Below are 13,387 nucleotides of genomic sequence, written 5' to 3'. Positions count from 1 at the left end.
ATGTCTTCTTTTTATAATAAAATATTGAATTAAAACTAAAGCGAATTTTTATTTAAAAATATAAATGACATTTTTCTATACCAATATCATGACAATCTCGCAACGTAGTTGTACAAATGTAAAATGACGCGCAGAAATTTTGGCCTGTAGCTCATTGTACCTCTGTACAACGACTTAAGTCACATAAACAAAGGGATAACCGTACAAATGTTCATGACCTTTAGTGCATCCATCGCCAAGGCTCATATGACCTTGGTGGCAAAACTAGTTAGGAACCATAAAAATTTACTTAATAACCAACAATAAAACAACAATCACTATAATCAAATAAAAGTGTTAACAGAAAACTAAATATTTCAGGTTAAAACTCAAGACTAGCTGCTTCTTTGGTTCCGATATAAAATAACTTTCGTATCATGTCTATAGATATATATTTAGTCAAGTTAATAAAATATTTAGGTTAAGATAAAAGGATATAGCCTTTGCACTGGCAGGCTAAACAGGTTTAGAAAATATCATAAAAACAAACGAGAAGGAGGCACTATATGAAATTTCAGAATTAAAAGATTTCACATTTTGGCTTGGTTTATGACGAAGTAGAGAAATAACATTTTAATTCTTCCTGTCTTTGAATGCGTGATGTGTATAGTGAGCTATGAAAAAAATACACACTTATTTAAGTCAATAAAAAAGACCAATCTAGTATCAATAATAAAACAAAAGTCAAACCTTTGTAAAAATTTGCCAAAAAAATTACATTTGGAAGAAGAGTTTTAAATTTGGCCGGAATTGTGCTTAGTGGAGCCAACGAAGCATTTGAATTCCAAATCTGAACCAAGTCATCTTTCTCACGCACTGTTACTGTAACTCCACAGATTTCATCACCTTAGACAAAAAGTTTATTTAGAAACATTTCTCAGTTGGATTCTATAAGTGAATAATAATAACAAACCTTCGGCTAAATGATCTACAAATTGCTCACCAATTGCTGCTAAGAGTAGTTCTTTCCAAACCATTTCCTGTGTATTTATATGTTTTATAGTATGAGTAAATAAATATCCCCCTCCCACAAGCGCAAATGATTTTAAAGTTACCACATCTTTATGGTAGATTTTAACTCGCCAAGCTCCCCCTTTATGATTCAATTCATCTTCCCATAAGGGTTTTCTATCCATTCGCATTAAATGATAGCTATAATTGCATTTTAGGTTTGATACGGGTGGTATATGATTGTATACGCTCCAAAATTGCTATTGGAAAACATACACAGACATTTGTTAGTGTATGATGGAGCAAGGCAATATTGGAATGTTCAACAACTACCTGGACAGTTTCAACAGTGTATATATTTCTTAAATTTGCCTCAAACTCCTCTACTGAGGTACCTCTTTCGGACCTAACACCCACAAATGCACGACAATAAGGTCAGGAGATCAAGTTTTAACCCCCAAAGAGTTGTAAGTGGTTGAAAAAAGATCACATACTTGTCAATCCAAAAACTCCAACCAGTATTCAAAGGCACCAGTGAATCGTCCTCTTTCGAAATTTTTGCAAATTTGTCATCTTCAATACTTTGTTCCAATAAAATGTCCGGATTTTCCATTTTAGATTTAAGTTTTTTCGAAAAAAATTCAAAGAATCTTTCTAAGCTTTCAACATCCGTGAATCTCGGCGAAACGCGAAAAACGCAAAACAAATGACAGACCCGTCACAATCATCACATGGTTCAAAATAAGAATTTTCATTGGAGGAGCTTGTCAAGTAACTACGTAAGTATTCACCTTAAGTTGTCGCGAGGCTAGATGTAGCCGCCCTTGTTGCTAGACGTACGAAGCGGTACGATAGTTATTACACATCGATAATTTCCAGAGATTATTTTGCCGTACGAAAACTTCAAAGGCGTACTATATCGTTATTACTTATAAGGAAAATTAATGGAAAACTACGGAGGTACAAGTTTTAACACCAATGTTGCAATAAAAATAAATTTCCCGCAAGTTTTCTGGGATACGATAAATATTTCTGAAATCGATAATTTTCTTGCCATGCTACTATAATCAGCACCTGGCAACGTTGACGTCGGTGGGCGTGTTGGCTTATTTAAGTTCAATGTCCACTTGGACCACTACGATGATATAAGTAAGAACGAATAAATACGACGTCACATTTCTATTCCATCACATGATTTAACAAAAATACCGCTTGTAAAGAGGAAACATGGCCGCTGGAAGGTTTTTATGGTATTTCTTCTTCGCTTTAATTTCTATGATTTCCGGAGTGCGGGCATCAGATTTCGACGCCGGAGATGCCTTAGCTTTGATACTTGGTCTGGTCATAAGCTTCCTTGGTATGTGTGCTTGTTTGGGATGCTACGCCAGGAGTAGAGCTGGATATTGAAAGCCTTACATCAGGAGCGTTATCAGTTTCGTTCATCATCGTCTCTCTCGCTTTCGAACTCTTCATCGTATCAAAACTCATTCCAAATTAAATCGCCAAATATATGGAGTCATTTATTATGAAACTTGTTAACATCTACGAAATATTTAAATCTTATATGAAATAAAACGTTTATAATTGCACCAGCCTTATGAAGTGCTTATGGCAATAACATGTGTATATTGCAAAGTTCTTCTGTATTAAATTAAAAACCTGCTATGTCAAAAAAAAAATTGTCAGAAAATAATTTTAAAATACCTGTGATAATTAATGGTCATTTAAAATGTCAATAAAACTACCCGTAAGAAATGTGTAATTACAGCATTGCTTTAATTATAAAAATATGTACATAAATATTGGTTTTCTATTACTGTGTTCATCACGAAGTGTGCAATTTACATATATCTTCATATCGTATATTTTTTACAAGTCTGCCCCTTGTAGGTCCCTACAAAATGCATCTGTTAAATCAAATAATTTGAAGCATTAATTTTGTAACTTACCGCGTTAATTTTAATAGTAGCAGAGAATGTATCCACATTTATATCTTCCATAGTAGCTGTGCAACCTCTATAAGCGCCGTTAACAACTAAAACTTGTCTTCCAATATTTGGAATAACAGTTTCAAGGTGTGCTTGGTCAATTTTTAACGTGTCACCAGAATCCAACATTTTTATAATACCCAAATATTTATTTTCAACTTCCTACAAAATAAAATAACTTTGAAATATACTCACTTTTAGAAAAACTTAAATTGTGATAAATTAATAGTTACTTCGACTAATCCTTTCTTTTTAAAATATTTATCCCCTAATTTCTTAGCAGTAACTTTGACAACAATAGCCTAAAATATTTTGTAATTAGACCACTCAGAACAATGGCTTCCTTAACACAGACAAATTATATATACATACTGGAGTTAACCAATAATCCTTTCTATTTCTCTTCTCTTTTTGTTTTTCTTGTTCTTCAATTATTTCATCCAAAGCTGTCTTTGGTTTCTTAAAATGATGATCATCACTTTCCTTTTGTTTTCTCTTCTCAGAACCTTGAAGCTTGCTGAAAGCGTTGCTAGCCAATGGTCTAATGTAAAAAATTAAACGTGATTAAAATGACAAAGTAAAATATTGTCAATCACTTGCAAACCTCGAAGCATCATCTTTTTCCTTCTTGGCTGACAATGAAATGTTTAAGACCACTGAAAAATAAATTTTGTGTGAATCTTAAGTTTTTTCCACAGCTCTCAGTTTTTCATACATTTTTCATCTTCACTCTTCTTAAGTTCCGTATAGACTACAGTGTCCTCTTTCCCTTCTTTATTAAGTTTATCCCTTCTAGCTTGTTCTTCAACAAATTTGGCCATCCTTTCATCATCATCCATATCCAGCCTCTCTTTTCTGGCAATGGCTTCTTGACGTCTTATGGTCTCAGGATCACGGTCAATCCATCTAAAATTATTTTGTTTTAGTCTTCTTTTTCCTTTTAGGTTGTAAGTTATGTACCAGCTTACGTAATAAACCAGCCTTTCTCTGTCTCATCAACTATACAAATCCCGTGTCTACCAAGATATTTAACAAAACCAGTTAGAGAGAGCCACTGAGTAGCATTCATGTGAAGGTGGTTTCTATCAGAAATATATTCCTGGTAGACTTGATTAGCGTGGACTCTCTTAGTACCAAATCGTCTTTTCAGCAATTCGATAAAAGAATCTTTGAATTCTCTGAGAATTAAACATGAAAAGTTAAACAATGTGCTAGGCTTGTTAGCATCGGTTATATAACTTACGATGAAAATGTGTCAATATATTTATGAGGATTGTCAGCAAACAACAACAGTTGCCGTTGGTGAGACTCTGACATTGTGTGACATTTAAAGCCATTCTATATGAGAAAGATATTAGTTTGGAAGTTTAAAGTTTCTCAATTTCGTTTGAAAGAAAACATACTTCATCTCTACATTGCTTTTGACACATCTGACAATACCATCTCAACTTTTGAAGGCCTTTAGCTTTAATACGATTTGCTATTGCTTTTGGAGTAAGGGCTTCGTGTTTAGGCATTTTCGTCTTTCAGTGTATTCCGTGTTATTATCCTAGAAATTGAACATTATGTTAATATTATTAAATTTTTCGTTTAAAAACTTCAAACGTAAAGAATCTTATAAGTCATATCTTGTATTAATAATAATAGCTATTTATAATCCAAGATCATATCAAGGGGAAAAAGAAACTTACAACGTTTAAATAAGCCTTGGTAAAGTATTCGAAGAATCGGATAACGGATGTGTCGTAATTTCGCCTACTATTTAATCCATAACCTTTGACCTAAATTTTGGCGCGCTAGTGATAGTAGAAATCATTCTAGAGAATTCACTCTACATGAAATTTGCCCAATTATCGCTCAGAAAATTCCAGGCGGCCATTTTATCTCCGCCGCATTGTCTCTTTCATACCAAGGAATTCCAAAGTCGAACAAGGCCCAACCGGTCGTAGAGTTCTTTGTTGAAAACTTCAAAAGCGGTTACATTACTTCGAAGAAGTATCGAACTTTGTTTTAGTCCTTTTTTAAAAGTTATTTAATTGCCAGTTATTATGGGAGAACCAGATTCAATCCCTACTTTCAAATGCGTCCTCGTTGGAGACGGTGGCACGGGGAAAACTACATTCGTGAAGCGGCATTTGACTGGCGAATTCGAGAAAAAGTACGTAGCCACGTTGGGCGTTGAAGTTCACCCCCTCGACTTTCATACCAATCGAGGACCCATCCGCTTCAACGTTTGGGACACAGCTGGTCAGGAGAAATTTGGAGGCCTTAGAGATGGCTATTACATTCAAGGGCAATGTGCCATCGTCATGTTTGATGTCACATCCAGAGTCACGTATAAGAATGTCCCCAACTGGCACAGAGATTTGATTAGAGTTTGCGAAAGCATCCCCATTGTGCTCTGTGGAAACAAAGTTGATATTAAAGATCGTAAAGTAAAGGCAAAATCCATTGTTTTTCACCGTAAGAAGAATCTTCAGTACTACGACATCAGTGCTAAGAGCAACTACAATTTCGAAAAGCCCTTCCTCTGGTTGGCGAGAAAGTTGATTGGCGATCCCAACTTAGAGTTCATCGCTTCACCAGCGCTGGCACCACCAGAAGTCACGATGGCTCCTGAATGGCTAGCTAAATTAGAGAATGACATGAAGGAAGCCCAGAATACATCTCTTCCTGATGAAGATGATGATGATTTGTGAAAATAACTATACAATTTCTAGTTTAAATACAAAAGAAAATGTGTAAAAGAACTTTCTGTTTTGTTTGAAATAAAATTGATAAACTAAACTTCTAAAAAAAAAAATCCTTGTATTGAGTATGTTTTTAATATTTTATGTGCTGCTGAAAAAGAAATTCAAATGTATGAATCACAATTTAATAGATACTGAGTTTAAAACAAACTTGTTTGTCAAAAATTCAGTTTAAAGTGCGGAAGGATTTGAGAGATTGTAAAATGTTCAATAAACAATTTACTGTTCAATATTTGATTCTCTTCTGTTACGATTTGTATGGCACACACACAATAAGTTTAAAAAATTGAATAAATGAAATTTATTTTAACACAATACACAATTGGGAACAGAAACTTCAATTTTGTATATTTTTGACACTAGATAAATCACAGTGTAGTTAGAAAAGAAAATCCAAGTGACAAACAAATTTTTAAATATATGGTAGCTCACTTAGCTGCAAAACTAATTCAATTTTATATTGAATGAGCAAAAATATTACGTATATTTTGTAAATGATTTAGATTTACACAACTATTTTTAAGAGTAAAGTCGTAATTGAGACAACGCTTGAAGCATGTTTTAAAATTTTGCTCCCTAAAAACCCTACAAATATCTTAGAATATTCAAATTTGGCCTCAATCCTTTTGGCTAGTTCCGGACGGTAATATTTTAGGATATTTTATACTACAGTAATTACACTGCTTTGGTTTTAACGGTTAATTTTTATGTAAACATTTGGCTATTTTATATTAAAATGCAGTAAACATTTAAATGGTTATCTATGTGTACATTAGTCAAAATTTAAAAATGTTTATGGTAATTTGTTAAAATATAGCCTACCACAAAAACTTCATAGCAATATTTTAAGAGATAAATAAAACGTGAAATATTTAATTTTTGGCTTCACATATTGTCCCTTCGATGGGATTTGTCCTTAGGTATAGGAAAAAATTGCTTTGTGTGCAAATTTCTATAGGAACAATAAAAACCCCAGTGTCATGTCAATGGGATTTAAGTATACTGAATAAAAAAAAGAGCTCGTAAATCGTAATACATATTTGTATTTGTTTTAAAATGACTATTTTTCAATGCCTTTTCCCAAGAATATAACAACAACAGTTTGTACTATAAATGCAAAAAGATAAACATGGAAGGCTCTCATATTAAAAATTATATTAAGAATAAAACAACTTTTTTTCATTTAAAAAAATGATGGGGAAAATAAAAAGAGTAAACATTGTCCGTTGTTTAAGGCTGTGCTTTGGTTAAAATAAAATTGACGTTTAAAAATTATTGTTTGGATAATCTCATTTAAGTCATTTCCTTTAGTTAAATGGCATTATATACTTATATATAAAAATAAAGGAGAAACTGAATAGATTGTAACACATAACATTTGGCAAAATTACATACTTCTAAGTAATATTTAAAAAATGAGACAAAAGTCAGTCTGTATTTAAAGCCTAGAATTTTCACGTTCTTTCTCGTTATCATTTAAGTTAACATCGTCAAATTGATCAACAATCATTTTCCGTTTTTCACGTTCCGTGTCCGACCTTTCATTCCCAGAAATAACTTTCAGTTCCAAACCATCTTTTTTTGCACGAGTTTCTTCCTCAACTGCAGACTTTTCACGTCTTAATTGCAGCCATAATTGAAATTCAGGGATTGAATTTAATGTGAGAACGACAATGGCCATGATGTTTTTCATTAAAAAGAGAGAAATATCATGGTCAAATGCAGACCACAAATAGATACGTATGACCAAATATGGCACATTGATTAAAAGTAAATGTAACCCTTTATAAAGAAGCGAGAGGCCTAAAGATCGGGGACGAATCCCAAATTCACACTGGCTTAACTTGTAAAGTGCCAAGCCAGGGAGGAAGAAATTCGCACAAGCCAAACCCAAAATCACATCCTCCAACGCATAGGGAAGAACTACTCGGGAAGAAAGGGGTAAAAGAATGCCCAAGAAAGTTATGCTATCAAATATTTCAAAAGCGGTTCCAGTAATTAGCAAGTGCATGAAAGCCAAACGGTCTGATTGGGGCTCCGCATCTCCATGAGCTTCAACAACGAGGAAGAAAATGACGGAAGACATTCCAATGACAACTTTAAGTAGCTGGGGCCCAAATGTATCCTTCTCATCCAAGTTTTGAGCAATTTCCATTTTAAACAGCAGGATAATTTTAACGACCAAGAGTGTTACGTAGAAAAACCAAACAACATAGCTCAGTGGAAGTATGCCACCCTTGGGCAAAGGCTTCGGAGGACCATTTGGCGGGTTATTTTGCAGTTGGATTGAGAGAAGAATAGACTTGTGGCCAGATTTTAAAGCTTCTCTCATCCTCACCTACAGAAGAGCATAATTAGAATTATAAATGGTACAGGAAATGATAAAGATAATACTCCTCATTTTTTAGATTTACCTTCTTTCGGTAGTAACGATAGGCAATGACGACAGATGACATAAATGAAATAAGGACCAGAAGATCAGCAAGAAACCAAAAGTACCATTCTGAACTTCCTCCATTATGTTTAATTAAGTAGTAGTCTAAAATACTCCCCTGCGTTACCAATATTAGTATTAGGATAACGGAATTGGCAAACTGAAGAACCAATTTAAAAGAACAAGAACAGTTCGGAGTGTCTGTCATTGTTTGACAATTGTTCGTTTACTAAGGCCTAGTTAGCCTAAATTGTGTACGTTATTAGTGAAACATATTTGTTGTTGACAATTCTGAAAATAAAGATCTAATTTGAAATACAAAGAGAAAATATTTTACTTGAACAATTAGCTACACACCCGTGCTTTTCACTTCGTAGGTACCAGGTTGCATTTAATGGGGGTTGGAAATCGGGGAGAAGATCAAGAGAACCTCAACGGGAGGTCACTCCCTACTGTGAAAAAAGTTAATACAAACATTAGGCTGGTGGGATATTTCCTCCAAAAATTCCTGGCATGGGAGGAGGGGAGGGATATTTCCTGGCATGGACGGAGGGGGGGTGGGATATTTCCTCCCGTCATGGGTGGAGGGGGCGGGATATTTTCTCCCGTTATTCCTAGCATGGGTGGAGGGGCGGGATATTTTCTCCCGTTATTCCTGGCATGGGTGGAGGGGTGGTATATGATTTATATGATAAGCTTAAATTATTCTTCAGCAGTCAAAAGAAATGCAATACAATGAAAACTAAACTCTTTTATCAAAAATAATTTTATTTAACATTTTATATCCGGAATATTTAAAAATTTTCATTCACAAGTGTTTTTTAAAATATGATATTGACGTTTTGTAAACTTTAAAACTAATAAAACAGAAATTTAGTTTTATCAAGGAATATTTTCTTTCGACTAACACCAAAAGTTACCATCATTCATAGTAGTAGTAGTAGTATACGTAGTAGAAAACATTTTAGATCATAAATAGAGAAATGGAAGTACGTAATTAAGGCGGTAGATTTCCTGAAAACAGTAGAAAACCTTTTAATTTTTGTTTTCAGAATGTAATAAATGCTTTTAAAATCGGAAATACAGTGAACTTTTTTTATATAAAAATGTTTCTTGAATTTTAAAACCTAATAAAGCATTGGATTTTTTTACATTATAAAAAATTTGATCAGAAACTGGCACTGCTAGCGCTGATTAAAGGGGCGATGTCATCGCTACTAATACCTATTCTCATTCTTGCTCGGAATCTTCTATTACGTATCTCATACCATGACTCTACTGTTTCACGCCAAATAATCTTTATAATACATAGAAAAGTTAAGACCATCTAGAAAATGAAAACAAAAAAAACTGATTAAAGCCAAGAATAAAGAAGGTAATTAAATTAATTTATTAACTAACCATAACAATAAAAAGATAGAAAACAGCACTCCATCCGAGTTCAGTCTGAATAATTGGAATGAGAATCTAAAAACGCAAGACAATTATTAAAAATTCTACATTAAAATGGGAATTAAATATCATTAAAAAATTTACTTGGCCCACAGCTGCACCAGCACTTCCAGTTCCATCTACTATACCCGTAACAGTCGCTAATGCTTCTTTATTTCCACTAAAATCTTTCTGTTTGCCCAAATCAGCGGCAATTGTTGTGCTAATCAAGTTGGCGGCTCCACCAATGAAAAACCCAGTTATGGCCATCAGAATGGCATTGATTAATTTGTTAGCTGGCGAACTATTATAAATAAAGAGAGACGGTGGACCGAGAATCAACATTATTCCCACAATTGGAGATCTCTTTGCAAGTTTGTCCTGTTAAAATTAATAAATAACACAAATTTAAAAAAAAATTACCAATTTTAATTAATTGAAAATTTTACTGATATTATTCCTCCGAGAATAGATCCTATTATGCCTCCCACATCGTACCATGTGGACAAACTATCAGCCTCGGCTTCGGACCAGCCATAGGAGTTTTGCAAGTAAAATGGCAACCAAAAGAAGAATGAATAATTGACTAATTTCAAACAGGCATAAGCTGTGGAATACTGATTACATAAATTTAGTTAAACTCTGTTTCGCAAGATTATAATAAAAGGGTTGAAAATTTATCAATTTACCGCAAAGACTCCTGGAAGTTTGAAAGCTTGGAAAAAACCAATTGCTTTTGGTTCTTGGAGAACACCTCTTCGACCTTCCTGATCGGGATGTTCTAGTTGAACATTATTTAGCAGAGTGGCAGTGTCCTCTTCGCTATCAGCGCATGGAAGCCCTGAAAAATACACGGGTTAATTTTCGAAGCATTTACAATTTTCTATGCGTGATAACATACCGACATCTTTGGGTGATGACACTAAACCGAAGAAAGATATTATTCCAAAGCAAAACATCATCGCAGCTGGAACCATGAAGGCATACTCATAGCCGTAATGTAAAACACCAGAGACTGTGTAAGATCCAATGATATTTCCAACAGATGGACAGGCTCCCCAAAAACCCATCACTAAGCCGCGACTACATCAAAAACTTTATTTAGTTACTATTTCCAAAAACATATCGAATTAGTTCTTACCTGGACTTCCCAAACCAATTACCAATGATTGCTACAACAGATGGCCACCCGCAAGACTGCAATAGACCCGCAACAGTCCACATGAAGATATAAAAGTAATAATTATGGAAGTTCAACCATTCAGTTACAGTTCCAAATATGAAAACCTTTAAATAAACAAAAGTTACTCAATTTTAAAAATTAAGAAAAAATTTGAGATATTCACTCACGGCAACTGCAGAGGATATCATTCCGTATGACAAAACCTTTCTTAAATCAAACCTATCACCTAAGGCACCGCTTATAAAGAGACCCTAAAGATATTCGCACATTAAGAGATGTTATAATATTATTTTCAATCATTGTAGTTACGGTGGAATAGGCAACCATGAAAACTGTATCTAAAGTTCCAAAGAAGTACATTGCTGATTTTTGGTTACTAAAAAGATCGTGTTTGTTCCACGTCTGTTAAATTTCATATGCAAAAAATATTATGTTAAATGACAACTCATTTCATAGTTTTAGAATGGAGCAAGGTATACCTCATAGTCGTAAACAAGTGGAAGACTAGTATTAGTAGGGCTCCATTCGAGAGCCATTGTTCCTTTCACATTGCTGAATGTTTTACGAGTGGCATGAAACATAGCGTAGCTATAAAAATACAAACCGGCTTAATAATTTTATTATTAAATTAAATCAAGGTACTCCCTTAAACAAATGACAAACTTCTTCTTAAATAATATAAACCCTATAAACTTACATACCCAAAGAACGTAATAAGAAAAGCATTTAGATGGTGATGGGTCCATTTTTGTTCTATCCTCTTAGGACTTGGTGGTGGCACAACAACGCTGTTAGACGTATATTCCATGGTGAAGAATAGTCAATTTTTTAGATATTTTTTTAATAACCTGACATTTTTTAAACCGTAAATCTTGATAAACATCCGATAATGAAAGGTAAAATTTAAATCTTTACTATCTAAATTTAATATCTAATCTGGAAACATCGACGCAACACGTTAACGCCATTTTTCCAGATGGGAATCATGGGATTAGAGATGAGAAAGAAAGAAATAATTGATGCGCAGAATGATGTCCACGGGGAAGTTCTGATTCGTTGAAAATCGCAGATGCGTTTAAATATTTTTTTGGCCTTCAAACAAGTCTGATGAAATACTCGCGAAATAAAACCGTCTCTAAAGCAAACGAACTAGCGATCTAGAAGTACTTGTATATAGTTTAGAATAATGCGGGAAAACGGACGATTTGAAATGCTAAACAGTCCGATTAAATTTATCATTCTTTTTCGTTTGAAAGATTACTTAATCTTAAAATATCGGATAAGCAAACCCTCGAAACAATGCTATCACTTCATAGTTTCTTTTCCCGAGAGATACGAAAAATGTTTGACTTTGATATTTTCAATCTGTTTGCTCCTAGACCTAATGGTACTCTAATCTCTCGAATAAGTCTCAAATTCTTTCTTTTTTGTGGATCAATAAACTTTAAACTTCAGTTTAACATATCACCAAACATTCTCGTTCTGCTCACATGGTAGTATTTTAAGTATCATTGATATCAGGCGCGGATCTAGGATCTGCCAAAGAAGGGGGCCGATACATCTTATATGTGAAAACAGAAATTCAGTTTTTATTTTATTAAAACATCTGTTAATATACAAGATATTTCATACCAGTCACCGAGTTGCATATCCATGTGGTGGCTTACACGGATTTTCTAGAAGTCTTAGCTTATTTTCGTCACTAATTGTACTTCCAATAAATCTACCAACATAATTTACGATACCGGTACCACTTTCTTGGATCAGGTCAGATTCAGAATAACCTCTTTGAGTGCTGGTAGAAACTTGATTCGTATTAGATTTTTCTAAATTATTCCTTTCGTCTTCGCCTGAAGGTGCCGAATCATATTCTTTTGTACATTTTTCAGCACGTCTAAAAACTAATGCTATATCTTTCTCACTAGTTCTAGTCAAATTTTATATGAATTAAAATGAAAAGCAATCTGTTTTTTGTAAACTTTTGTTTAAACGACTACCGAGTCTGTCTGACTGTTTCGGACGTCTGACGACAGCCTGTCACTCTTATCTACTTATGCGTGTAGCAGGCCTCGAGAAGAGCGTTTATAGCGGTTTACACTTTAATAATAAAGAAAGAAAGACACCGCAGTGGTTAAACATTTAACGCAATTGACGATGCATGGTTAGTGAGATTCAAAGCCGATTTTTGAATGTTACCGTACCGGTAACATTCAAAAATTCCGATAAGAGATGAAGATATTATTCTCAACAAATTGACTCTCAATTTTCTTAATTGACTACTGGTATAACCTAAAAATAAATAACCAAACTACTTTTATATAGGACGCCTATGGCCAATGGGGGGCCCTCTGGAGTCTGTATCCGCGCCTAATTGATATTTATTTACTGTTGTAATACTCATAAGTCCTCACAGACGAATAAAAAAATGATACTACGCGAAACCCCTTTGAACTCAATTTCTTTATCGCTTTACGTTTATATATTTAATGGGCCGCATCACGATTGAAAATTTATCCCGTATTTTACTTCGTCTGAGGATGTAAAATGTAAAAAGTACACTCCGTAGGGTTTTTTATTTATTTTTAAATCATATTTTTTTTCTCATTTTTAG

At 34.0% G+C, this 13,387-nt stretch overlaps 5 protein-coding genes across 7 annotated transcripts; 1 reads left to right on the top strand and 4 right to left on the bottom strand.

Moving 5' to 3' along the window:
• Positions 1-24: 24 nt before the first annotated feature.
• Positions 25-1,860, bottom strand: LOC149940991 (eukaryotic translation initiation factor 4E type 3-B-like). Of its 2 annotated transcripts, XM_090178290.1 has the most exons (7): positions 1,485-1,860; positions 1,324-1,396; positions 1,095-1,250; positions 953-1,019; positions 730-885; positions 574-653; positions 25-264 (listed from the first exon to the last, which is right to left on the bottom strand). In XM_090178290.1, exons 1-6 carry the CDS (start codon positions 1,601-1,603, stop codon positions 613-615), a joined length of 612 nt encoding a protein of 203 aa, XP_090034416.1. In that variant the 5' UTR covers positions 1,604-1,860; the 3' UTR covers positions 25-264; positions 574-612. The 2 variants fall into 2 exon arrangements, with proteins under 2 accessions (XP_090034416.1, XP_090034415.1); XM_090178289.1 differs by having other exon boundaries at positions 25-653; positions 1,485-1,858.
• Positions 1,861-2,745: 885 nt separating this feature from the next.
• kin17 (kin17 DNA and RNA binding protein) lies at positions 2,746-4,756 on the bottom strand. Its single transcript, XM_090178287.1, has 10 exons — positions 4,670-4,756; positions 4,382-4,527; positions 4,222-4,316; positions 3,947-4,156; positions 3,694-3,884; positions 3,583-3,634; positions 3,351-3,519; positions 3,212-3,280; positions 2,940-3,140; positions 2,746-2,884 (listed from the first exon to the last, which is right to left on the bottom strand). The coding sequence occupies exons 2-10, from the start codon at positions 4,493-4,495 to the stop codon at positions 2,816-2,818; spliced, it is 1,170 nt and encodes a 389-aa protein (XP_090034413.1). The 5' UTR covers positions 4,496-4,527; positions 4,670-4,756; the 3' UTR covers positions 2,746-2,815.
• A 96-nt stretch (positions 4,757-4,852) lies between these two features.
• Positions 4,853-5,960, top strand: Ran (RAN, member RAS oncogene family). Its single transcript, XM_090178288.1, has one exon. It carries the CDS (start codon positions 5,027-5,029, stop codon positions 5,675-5,677), a length of 651 nt encoding a protein of 216 aa, XP_090034414.1. The 5' UTR covers positions 4,853-5,026; the 3' UTR covers positions 5,678-5,960.
• Positions 5,961-6,101: 141 nt separating this feature from the next.
• LOC149940988 (transmembrane protein 121B-like) lies at positions 6,102-8,604 on the bottom strand. The gene is made up of 3 exons (XM_090178880.1): positions 8,520-8,604; positions 8,143-8,453; positions 6,102-8,066 (listed from the first exon to the last, which is right to left on the bottom strand). Exons 2-3 carry the CDS (start codon positions 8,368-8,370, stop codon positions 7,167-7,169), a joined length of 1,128 nt encoding a protein of 375 aa, XP_090035006.1. The 5' UTR covers positions 8,371-8,453; positions 8,520-8,604; the 3' UTR covers positions 6,102-7,166.
• Positions 8,605-8,912: 308 nt separating this feature from the next.
• LOC149940987 (sugar phosphate exchanger 3-like) lies at positions 8,913-11,839 on the bottom strand. Of its 2 annotated transcripts, XM_090178731.1 has the most exons (12): positions 11,478-11,839; positions 11,256-11,364; positions 11,086-11,178; positions 10,944-11,027; positions 10,735-10,880; positions 10,495-10,676; positions 10,283-10,434; positions 10,043-10,210; positions 9,699-9,974; positions 9,564-9,629; positions 9,387-9,489; positions 8,913-9,176 (listed from the first exon to the last, which is right to left on the bottom strand). In XM_090178731.1, exons 1-12 carry the CDS (start codon positions 11,582-11,584, stop codon positions 9,160-9,162), a joined length of 1,503 nt encoding a protein of 500 aa, XP_090034857.1. In that variant the 5' UTR covers positions 11,585-11,839; the 3' UTR covers positions 8,913-9,159. The 2 variants fall into 2 exon arrangements, with proteins under 2 accessions (XP_090034857.1, XP_090034856.1); XM_090178730.1 differs by having other exon boundaries at positions 8,913-9,489; positions 11,478-11,838.
• Between the last annotated feature and the right edge of the window lie 1,548 nt (positions 11,840-13,387).

The sequence above is a fragment of the Leiobunum rupestre genome, chromosome 6 (genome assembly GCF_980474605.1).
Source record: "Leiobunum rupestre chromosome 6, qqLeiRupe1.1.hap1, whole genome shotgun sequence".
Lineage (NCBI taxonomy): Eukaryota > Metazoa > Arthropoda > Arachnida > Opiliones > Sclerosomatidae > Leiobunum > Leiobunum rupestre.
Note: the sequence above shows the minus strand (reverse complement) of the source record. Positions and strands in the feature narration are given on the sequence as shown.

Coding starts and splice junctions, on each gene's coding strand:
- LOC149940991 (XM_090178290.1), bottom strand. CDS start 1,603: ATGGAAAATCCGGACATTTTATTGGAACAAAGTATTGAAGATGACAAA. Junction 886..952: donor TGTAGATCATTTAGCCGAAG/GTTTGTTATTAT, acceptor TTTTTGTCTAAG/GTGATGAAATCTGTGGAGTT. Junction 654..729: donor TTTGGCAAATTTTTACAAAG/GTTTGACTTTTG, acceptor TTTTTTTCATAG/CTCACTATACACATCACGCA.
- kin17 (XM_090178287.1), bottom strand. CDS start 4,495: ATGCCTAAACACGAAGCCCTTACTCCAAAAGCAATAGCAAATCGTATT. Junction 3,635..3,693: donor GAAGAGTGAAGATGAAAAAT/GTATGAAAAACT, acceptor TTTATTTTTCAG/TGGTCTTAAACATTTCATTG. Junction 3,141..3,211: donor AAAAGAAAGGATTAGTCGAA/GTAACTATTAAT, acceptor TTTATTTTGTAG/GAAGTTGAAAATAAATATTT.
- Ran (XM_090178288.1), top strand. CDS start 5,027: ATGGGAGAACCAGATTCAATCCCTACTTTCAAATGCGTCCTCGTTGGA.
- LOC149940988 (XM_090178880.1), bottom strand. CDS start 8,370: ATGACAGACACTCCGAACTGTTCTTGTTCTTTTAAATTGGTTCTTCAG. Junction 8,067..8,142: donor ATCGTTACTACCGAAAGAAG/GTAAATCTAAAA, acceptor GCTCTTCTGTAG/GTGAGGATGAGAGAAGCTTT.
- LOC149940987 (XM_090178730.1), bottom strand. CDS start 11,584: ATGGAATATACGTCTAACAGCGTTGTTGTGCCACCACCAAGTCCTAAG. Junction 10,677..10,734: donor AATTGGTTTGGGAAGTCCAG/GTAAGAACTAAT, acceptor TTTTTGATGTAG/TCGCGGCTTAGTGATGGGTT. Junction 9,490..9,563: donor TCTATCTTTTTATTGTTATG/GTTAGTTAATAA, acceptor TTCATTTTCTAG/ATGGTCTTAACTTTTCTATG.